The sequence below is a fragment of the Medicago sativa genome, chromosome 8 (genome assembly GCF_051527215.1).
Source record: "Medicago sativa cultivar Bolivia chromosome 8, Bolivia_mono, whole genome shotgun sequence".
Lineage (NCBI taxonomy): Eukaryota > Viridiplantae > Streptophyta > Magnoliopsida > Fabales > Fabaceae > Medicago > Medicago sativa.
This window is the reverse complement of record NC_140756.1, coordinates 40,749,575-40,760,040: the sequence shown is the minus strand read 5'-3', so window position 1 is coordinate 40,760,040 and position 10,466 is coordinate 40,749,575. Positions and strand designations below refer to the sequence as shown.

At 34.9% G+C, this 10,466-nt stretch overlaps 1 protein-coding gene across 1 annotated transcript; it reads right to left on the bottom strand.

Annotated features, from left to right (window-relative positions):
* Positions 1 to 7,959: 7,959 nt before the first annotated feature.
* Positions 7,960 to 9,703, bottom strand: LOC146899099 (cold-responsive protein kinase 1-like). The gene is made up of 6 exons (XM_085733506.1): positions 9,634 to 9,703; positions 9,400 to 9,503; positions 9,096 to 9,306; positions 8,744 to 8,966; positions 8,434 to 8,554; positions 7,960 to 8,210 (listed from the first exon to the last, which is right to left on the bottom strand). Exons 1-6 carry the CDS (start codon positions 9,686 to 9,688, stop codon positions 7,980 to 7,982), a joined length of 945 nt encoding a protein of 314 aa, XP_085589632.1. The 5' UTR covers positions 9,689 to 9,703; the 3' UTR covers positions 7,960 to 7,979.
* Positions 9,704 to 10,466: the final 763 nt, after the last annotated feature.

The following is a 10,466-nucleotide window of genomic DNA, read 5'->3' as shown; positions in this document are numbered from 1 at the left end:
TGTTAAGTTTGTGGACTTGTTGGTTGCTAGTAATCAAACTGAAGATGGTGACTTTAAAGTCGATGATCAAGGTGTGTTGAGGTTCCGAGGTAGGATTTGTATTCCAGACAATGATGAGATAAAAAGGATGATTCTGGAAGAGAGTCATAGGAGTAGCTTGAGCATTCATCCGGGAGCTACAAAGATGTATCATGATTTAAAGAAGCTGTTTTGGTGGTCAGGATTGAAACGTGATGTGGCACAATTTGTGTACTCTTGTTTGATTTGTCAGAAGTCGAAGGTAGAGCATCAGAAACCTGCTGGGTTGATGACACCGTTAGATGTACCAGAATGGAAATGGGATAGTATATCCATGGATTTTGTGACGAGTTTGCCAAATACTCCTAAAGGGAATGACGCAATTTGGGTGATTGTTGACAGATTGACGAAGTCGGCACATTTCCTTCCGATTAATATTAGTTTTCCTGTGGCTCAGTTGGCATATATTTATATTCGAGACATTGTGAAGCTGCATGGTGTTCCTTCGAGCATTGTGTCAGATAGAGACCCATGATTTACTTCTAGATTTTGGAAGAGTTTGCAAGAGGCTTTAGGCTCTAAGTTGAGATTGAGTTTGGCTTATCATCCTCAGACAGATGGTCAGTTGGAAAGAACAATTCAGTCACTCGAAGACTTGTTGAGAGTTTGTGTACTTGAGCAAGGCGGAACTTGGGATAGTCATCTTCCGTTGATAGAGTTCACTTATAATAACAGCTATCATTCAAGTATTGGGATGGCACCTTTCGAGGCTTTGTATGGTCGGAGGTGTAGGACTCCGTTGTGTTGGTTTGAGACCGGTGAAAGTGTGGTTCTAGGACCAGAAATTGTTCAACAGACTACTGAGAAGATAAAAATGATTCAAGAGAAGATGAAAGCGTCGCAGAGTCGACAGAAGAGTTACCATGATAAGCGTAAGAAAGACCTTGAGTTTCAAGAGGGAGACCATGTGTTCTTGAGAGTTACCCCAACGACCGGTGTTGGTCGTGCATTGAAGTCAAAGAAGTTGACTCCAAAGTTTATTGGTCCTTATCAGATATCTGAGAGAATTGGCACGGTGGCTTATAGAGTTGGCTTACCACCGCATTTATCGAATTTGCACGATGTGTTTCATGTGTCGCAGCTGAGGAAGTATGTTCCAGACCCGTCCCATGTGATTCAGAGTGATGACGTGCAAGTTAGAGACAACCTTACGGTGGAGACTTTACCTTTGAGGATTGATGATCGCAAAATGAAGACGTTGAGAGGCAAAGAAATACCTCTAGTGAGAGTTGTTTGGAGCGGCACTACTGGTGAAAGCTTGACGTGGGAGCTGGAGAGTAAGATGATGGAGTCTTACCCAGAGTTGTTTGCTTGAGGTAAATTTTCGAGGACGAAAATTCTATAAGTTGGGGAGAGTTGTAACGCCCGTCTTAATTATTTACTTAATTTAATGAGGATTTATATATTTATTTATATATATATTTATATGATTTAAGAATTTAAATAGTTTGCATGATTTATAGATAAATTATGTGATTTTCTAGAATGACGTGAAGTATATTGATGTTGTGAAGTTGTTATGTTGGTGTGACTTATTTTATTATTAAATAAAATAAGATATGAGAAATAAAATAAAAATATTAAAGATTGGGCTGCGTGGTGAGATGAGCAATTAGTAGTGAGAAGAGTAAAAAGGAGAGATAAATAGACAGACATAAGTTAGGAAAAGTAGTACGTACGTTTTTGGAGAAAAAGGGAGAAAAGTCAGAAAGAGAGAAGAACCAAAGGAGGGCTGCGATTCTGCTATTATCAGGTAAGGGTGAGACTAATTTCCAATATTATTAAGGGTATAATTCTATAGGATGAATTTAGCATGATTAGGTTAAGTTTTGGTGAGGATTGAGAATTAGGTTTAGGATCAATTTTGATGAATGAATCAAGAACAGATGTTAGATTGATGCAAAATTAGTGTACAGACCTTAGATATGACCTAAGATGATAATTAGATGCTATTTGGATGAAGGAATCATGAATATAGGTGAAAAGTTGTGATTTTTAGGTTTCTGGCCGTACTGACATTCATCGCTCGCATCTGCGAGCAAGAACACTCGCAACGGCGAGCTAGAACCCAGAGCTCGCATCTGCGAGCAATGCAACTCGCAACTGCGAGTTACCTGTAAGCTCCCAACTACGAGCAGAATAACTCGCCACTGCGAGTAAGGACTTAGGAACCCAGAATGCATGCTTTGCTCGCCATTGCGAGCAGAGTTACTCGCCACTGCGAGTTAGGCTGTTAGTTGCCCAAAATTGTCCCGATGCGATCCCTTCGCACGTGTAGTCTTGAGTTGACCTTAGAATTAAGTAAGAGAGCTGTTTAGGATGTTTTTATAGACCCTGCAGTCTGTTCAGGTGACTGAGATTAGAAGTGTGGTTGCATGAATGTTATAATGATGCTTTATGGTATTTATGTTGATGTAATTCATACCTTAGATGATGTTAACACATTCAAATGTTATTAAATGTTGTATCTTGCCGCTGTTCCCTGCTTTTGACTGTTAGTGTCTTGAAGTTGCATGAGTCGGTCTATGTTGTAGAATTCCAGGAGTGGTCCATGATTATGAGTCATATGAGTTGTTTATGTTGTTGTCTAAGTTGTTGGAAGTTGAGTTCATTGCATACTCATTAAAGTTGGGGGCTTTAGGCCCGGCAGCCTTTGTGCTCATTAAAGTTGGGGGCTTTAGGCCCGGCAGCCTTTGTACTCATTAAAGTTGGGGGCTTTAGGCCCGGCAGCCTTGTGCTCACACGTTGAAGAGCCATTATGCTCATTTTGTTGTTGATTGGTACCACATGCATTTTCATATCAAGAAGTTCATGATGTTTAAGTTGTCAAGTTGTTGTTGAGTTGATAGAGTTGCATGGTCAAAGAAGAGTTGTGTTGTTAAGTTGTTGTTGAGTTGATAGAGTTGCATGATCAAAGAAGAGTTGTGTCGTCAAGTTAAGTGTTAAGTTGATTATGATTTGTGATGAAAATTAGTAATGGTATTTGATGATTGTATTTGTTATGAAATGAAAAATATGCTAATTGTTGATATGTTATTAATGTTTAAGTTGTTAAATGCATTTTATTGGATCATATTCTTAATGTATTGATTATGAAATCTCACCCCTTCTGCGTATATGTTGCCTCGACCGTGGGTAATGTGCAGGTAATAAAGATTAGAGGCGTTCATGAGTGGACTCTCAGTTGGTGTCTAGGTGCTCTGATACGTAACGGGATGGGGGCTTGCTTTTACTTCTATTCCTTACGTGTTTCTTTTATGAACTAATTTATGGGATTTTTCAATAAGGCCTGCGTGCCAAGACTTTTAAATGTTGAACTATTTTCCGCTGCAACAATTTAAGATTTTTCATGATGTTGAATTTGAAGGATACTTATTACTATCTGTTTTTGAGATGTTAAAGTAGTGTGTGGCATTCCGTTATGAATTAAATACTCTGATTTTAAATGAAATTTTTATGTTGGGAAAACGGGGTGTTACAGGTATACTTAGTTGAGGCATTGAAACTTGTTTACTTGGTTTTGGTTCAAAAGCTTCAATTATTTTAAAATGGTGAAGTCAGGGACGAACTTTGATGAAAATGGTTTTATGAGCCGAATGCTTTATAAATCCTCTAAGGATAGTTTGATATTATTGTAAGAAGATGTATGATTGATTGTGAGGTGATGAATATGATGTTGTTATCGTGTGTTGTATTGAATGGAGTTTGTTGAACTTTATGATAAAGTTGAATGTTGATGATAGCTGTTGATGATAGCCGTTGATTATAGCCGTTGAATTGTTGTGAACATATGCATTGTGGATTGAGTCATATGTTCATGCATCATATGTCGTGTCGGATGTTATATCCATATTGTCGTTGACTATAGCCGTTGATAATGATGTTTTTGTTGCATCATGGGTGACGACCTTGAGGAGATTTGGTACTGCATGCATCTAGAAGTGTCTAGAACATTGCATGCATTTGAATAGTTGATGAGTCGTGTCATAATTGAATATGTGACTTGGTGAAATTGTGCATTGGTGGAATTTGGTGAATGTTGTGATTGCGTGGATCAGTGTATATGTACATTGATGAATTTTGTTGATGGTTGTGAATAATTGAATTATGCTTTAATTGCATGTAGTACTTGATTGTGCTTATACACTTGGTGAATCAATTGATGATAACTGTTTTGATAATAATGATGAGGTGAGAATTGTATATGTTTATACCTATGATGTGGTGATTCCTTGATAATGATGATTGCTTGCTTATAACTTTGAAATGATGGATTGTACTTGTTGAATTTAGCATGCTAGATGAGTAATGAGGTGAGTAATATTTTCATTTGATGGATGTTGATAAAAGAGAACTCTTGTCGATGACTTGATTAAAGATTAAATATGTCTGTTATGCTATAATAATAATGTGATAGCTTGAAGTGCAAGTGATGGGGGATAATCATGTGATGCTAGTATTCTAGGAGGGATGGTTATGTATATGTGATATGTATGAATCCTTGAATGCTATGTTTATTATTTGATTATGATTAATGTAATGCTTACTCCCAGTGGTCTGTGGTGGACCGCCTACCTGTTTGTATGAATGGGTAGACAGCGTGCAGGTTTAGTCGCTTGGTGTGTTGCTTGGTGGATGTCTGGATAGCGGGAGCTTTCTCCGCTGTCGTGTCTTAGAGTCTAGGATAGGCTCTGATTAGGCTGTGGTGTCTTTTTGTTTTGTTGGACTCTGTTGTTATGTTGTTGATATTTTTCCCCATTTGTCGGGACTTGGAGGATTTTTACATGATGATGTTATTTGACCATGGCATGTATTTATATTTGGAGATTTATGTTGTATCCGCTGCGACTGTTGAGAATTATATATGCATGCTAGATGTTGTTTTGTTGAGGCATAGCGCTTATTTCTTGAATATTTGTTATATTCGCGTGTTTTATCGCTTTAATAGAAGTGCGTTACATAATCTTGTCTTGTACCGTTCTAGTTTTAGGATATGTTAACTTGTGTTCTTAAGGTACAAGTTAAGAGGAATTGGTGTATCCAACATTGCAAAAGTTTAAACATTTATAATTTCAATACAAATTTTTTTTTTTTTTTTTATAGTTCTTTAACTTGTGTCTGAAGGCACAAGTTAGCATGACCTTTAGTTTTGTCGTGTAACATAAAACTAACAAGGAAAGTTAAAAGAAGTTTTCCTTAAAATATTCAAAATCAAATCATGGTAAGTAGGAAATCAAAGAATGGCTGCCATAGGAAAACGAGTAGTAGAGTATGAATATCAATCACGTGGTTAGAATTTTTTTGTCAAATAAACAAAAGAATACTTTTCCTTTTCGAAGCGTGGTTGACTTAAAATCCAAAAATTTCTTATGTGTCCGTAGATTTCGGAAGAGTTGTAACTGCAAAACACTTGATAAGAAAATTAAACTAGGATTTCATATAAAAAAAACAATATTTTAACTTAAAGATATAATAAGTCATCGTAAATTGTAATTTTAAAAATGTTTTTATATTAAATATACACTTAATCATTATATTCGTATTTTTAAGCCCCTAAAAATTTTCTTCAAACTTTATTTGTCACATGTCTATTATTAATTTTAGGTTTTTATACGTGTTTAGTCCCTACAAGTAGAGGTCATTTAAAAATTGATCAATGTATTCTTTAATCCTGCAATTTTGCCCTGCCAAAATTTATTCATTAAAAAATTGGTCTAATTAAGCAAGTTTGCTGATTTGGATATTGATTACTGATATGGCGCTTACGTGGCAAGTGGTGACCGGATGTAATTGATGCCACGTCAGCAGTGCATAGGTGAATGGACAATTTTGACCTTACAGAAAGTAGCCACAAGAGAAATGACATATTTGCCCCTGGCTTCATCTTCTTCTTTTTCCCTCTCGACCTGCAACTCCCCCTTCTGCAAAACTTCTTTCTTCTTCTTCCCAGCAACTCAAACCCAACAAGATAAATCAACAACTGAAGGCAAAGTAAAAAACAAAGAAACAACATCCAAAGAACCTGTATGTTTTCAATTTCCAATTCTGATTCCAACCCGATGTCGATTGAACCCTAATTCTTCTTCTTCTTCTTCGTGGTGTGTTTTCAATTTCCAATTTCGATTCCAATCAGATTCCGATTGAACCCTTTCCAATTCCGATTGAACCCTAATTCTAAGTTTTCCTAATTCCCAATTCCCAGAACCTTAATTCACCATTTCCCTGCACTCTTCCTGGTTATTGTCGAAACGTTCAGGATGAACAACATCCTTAACATAAGCAACAGGACAATCATCGTCATTCAAAACAATATTCAAATCATCTTAGCTCTCAGTATTGTCGGTGTTTTACTCATATTGACTGTTGAAACCCAATATGAGTATAATCTAATCTTGTTGATTTATGTTCAATCTGATGCCATGTGAATAAGTTGTTATGGGTTTAACAAAACCAACAATGGCTTCATGTTTTTATCAAAGATGGGAGAACAATTTCTTGGTTCTGTTTTTACTAGTTTGTCTGATTTTAGTTTGAACTGAAGATGGAGATGAGATGAAGTTGATGATTTTTAGTTTTTTTTTTTTTTTTAAATTGGTTGATGAAGGTGATAGAGATTATGAATCTAGAATGTTAGGGAAGAAGAACAATAGGGGTATTCTGGTCTTTTTGCAATTGTCTGATGTGTCCAAGGGTATTTTCGTCAATTCACACCAACTTGACCAATCATTAGTGACACCTCAGCTGATTAGTGACGTGGTAGTGATTAACTGGGTTGAGGGACCAGTTCTTAAATGATTAAATTTTGGCATGACAAAATGCCAGGATTAAGGAATCCATAGACCATTTTTTAAATGACCGCTATTTGCAGAGATTAAACAGATGTAAAAGCCTTAATTTTAAGGATATATTCTAGTTAAAAGAATATATTAAAAAAAAAGAATTAATCTTTCAAGTGATTTTTTTAAAACTTAGTATTTCATGTTATTGAATGCATAAGTCATGGTTGCTTTAGGTAAAAAAAAAAATACATGGTTGCTATTTTCAATTAATGTACCTTAACATTACCCTTTGATGAAATGGGGTAATTTAGCCCAATCAAAGAAAAATTCATTTTTTTTATCTTATATCTTACAATCAAATATCATTTTCATCTCTAGAACATCAAACTTCTTCATCTGCTTCATTTAACATTGATCTCATTCTTTCGTTCCATAATTGAATCATATTTGTCTATAGGGGTAAATTACCCTCAATTCATCAAGTGATAATGTAGGCCTCACCATTTTGGTTTATTCATACAATCAATTACCATTTTCATCTCAAGAACATCAAACTTCTTCTTCATCTTCATTCAACATGTGATTTTCATATTCTTCATTCCATAATCGAATCATATTTGGTAAATTACCCTCAATTTATGAAGGGGTGGTGTAGCTGTTAATTTTGTTCGTTTTTGTTAGTGTGTGCCTACAATTCTGAGTGAGGACATGTCTATGTTGACACATGTTAGTGTCTCATTCGACAGCAACACATGAACATGGACACAATCAACCCTTCAAGTGTTCCAAATCGAATTCCTGCAACCCCTACAGAAGAGGCAAATGTCCAACATTTTTCTACAAAATTACCTATTAGCCTAATTTTTTCATCAAACAATTTCAGAATCAGATAATCATATAATTGATTGGCCATAATCTATAACCATACATTTTTATGCAAAACATCCTATTTCATCGTGCCCATTAAAATTAACAAATAAAACTCGTGGAATAGTCAAACACGTTTAAATGAAACAAAACTCCTCATAGAAATGAATTCTTAACTAAATCAAAGGGAAAGGTTTTAGTTGCAGTATTTGAAGCAGCTATAGGAAGCATTGTATGAAGATGGAGTCTTCATATCTATAGAATATCTGATACCAAGCCTGGTCTTGTTATCTTACTTTCATCAACATCCATTTCTCCAGTGAGCATTTTCAGCACAGCAGACATGGTTGGTCGGAGCCTAGGCGAACTCTGAGTGCAAAGAAGGGCAATCTTCAGATATTTACAAGCTTCCTCGACACACCATCCCCAGTCCAGTGATGTGTCTACCAACTCGACCAATTCCCTTCGGTTATAAAGTTTCCATGTCTGTTATAAGAACATAATCTTTAGTAAGAGCTGGTCTGAAAATGCCATAATGCACAAGAATATGATTAATATTAATGCAATGAATATGTTTTCGTATTGCACACCACTGGTTCATAATGAAAGTGAAATTAGTCATGTCGTGTTTCAAGATATAATATTTTAACCAGTGGGAGCTTAAGTCGCACAAGAATCTTTCAAGAACATTAATAGTGTTTACACATACTTGTTCTAGAATATGTTGGTTAGATCTCCCATTGACTATCTCCATCAGAAGGATTCCAAATCTGTAAACATCTGATTTACATGTCAGCGGCCTAAACACGTCCTCTGGTGCCATCGGACTCCTGAAATAAAACACACAACATTGAATTCTCGATATACATAATCGGGGGGATATAAATATAATTAACCACACATAGTAAGAGATGATTTCCACACTCCCATTTAAGAAGAAACAAGGTGATGAATGAAAGAATGAAAATAATATACAAAGCAACTCATACGTGCTTCCAAATTAATTTGTACACACTTACTCTGAGAAGAGACGAGTGATGTCTGGTCGAATAAGGTTCGTAAGACCAAAATCTGAAATCTTCGGATTAAGGTCTTTATCTAGGACTATATTGCTTGCTCGTATATCCCCGTGAACATTATTTGGTTGTACTTGCTCATGTAGAAATTCAAGTCCACGTGCAACTCCGATACATATCCTACACCGTGTTTGCCAATTAAATTTGATATTACTGACACTTCCACCTGCAGTATGGGGTTGAGAGTCAAAGGCTTCATTAAGTTAATGAAGTATATTTTGATGAAATAAAATGTACATTGTTCTCAAATTCTCCGAAAAAAACTTTATCAAAAAGAAAATTATAATACATTTACCTATAAGGGTTTGTGCAAGGCTACTGTTCTCAAGGTAACTGTAGACCAAAATTCGGTGATTTCCTTCGACACAACAACCATATAGTTCAACTAAATTTTCATGCTGGATTTCAGAAATTACACTAATCTCGCGCAAGAATTCGTCTGCCTTCAGACGGAATTCAAGTGATAGAACTTTTATAGCAGCTAACCTCCCATCTTTTAGCACTCCCTGGTCATACACCAAAATATAATTAATCCTTAAGGTTTCAAACACATATGAGATGGTGATGATATAAATACTTTAAATCTGTTTTTGGGTTACCTTATAGACCGTACCAAAACCACCCTGGTTGATTTTATTATCAAGGCTGAAATTGTTAGAGGCCTTTTTTAGTTCTTTGTAGGTGTAAACTTTCATCTGATTCCCTAAAAATAATGTCAAGAAGTATGTTCAATTAAAATCATTGACACAAGGCACTTTTAATTATATCATAAGTATCTCAATACAAGAATGCAACTATATTACAAAAAAATAAATTAAAAGTGGGTAAATTACCTTCAACATTGACACAAGGCACTTTCTTACCAAATTTAAAAGGTGAACAAGCCATATGCCTGTATCAAATGGTTCGAATGTGGATTCTAATGTCAAATGAGATCAATATCTATAAAAAAATCAGTTAAACTATCAATGTCGAGAAGGATATAATATAGTGGAAAATCAATAAAAAGAACTCCCTCCATTCCAAATTATATGTCATTCTAGCAAAAAAATTGTTACAAATTGTATGTCATTATGCCTTTTACTATTTATTATTGTCTTTTTCCAATTCTTTTAATTTATGTTTTCCATATCATTAATGAATGATATTTTTTGAAAAATAACTTATGATTACTCTTTTTTTTATACAAAATTAATTGTATTTCTAAATATATATGAAGTTACAAAAATGACATATAATTTGAAACGAAATGAGTACATGATAACAATAATGCAAAACAATGAAGAGACAAACAACATTCATGGAAGTTATGTATTGCAAAACCCTAGCCTAAATGGAACTACAATCAAAGCACAAATATCAACAACATTGTTGAGGCCGAAAATTCGAAGGTAGCTCGAAAACAATGAAGTGGCCACCAAAACATATTTAAATAGGAAAAATATTTTTAAAAAAACCTTATTAATAATGAAAACAACGAATTGTCAATTAAAATATATTTAAATAGGAAAAAAATTGAAAAGTCTTATATAACGAAAAAGTGATCTTTGAAACCAAATAATTTCTTCAGAAATCCAAGGGTACTTAGATTCAGTTAACTTTGAATAGAAGGTAGACTACATTTTTCATTAAAAGAAAATGTGCAATGATCAAATTAAAAGCAGAA

Excerpts from the sequence above, each read along its gene's own strand:
- LOC146899099 (XM_085733506.1), bottom strand. The coding sequence starts at position 9,688 with ATGGCTTGTTCACCTTTTAAATTTGGTAAGAAAGTGCCTTGTGTCAAT. Across the intron at positions 8,555-8,743 it reads ATCACTCGTCTCTTCTCAGA|GAGTCCGATGGCACCAGAGG; the intron begins GTAAGTGTGTAC and ends GTTTTATTTCAG. Across the intron at positions 8,211-8,433 it reads ACCAACATATTCTAGAACAA|ACATGGAAACTTTATAACCG; the intron begins GTATGTGTAAAC and ends TTCTTATAACAG.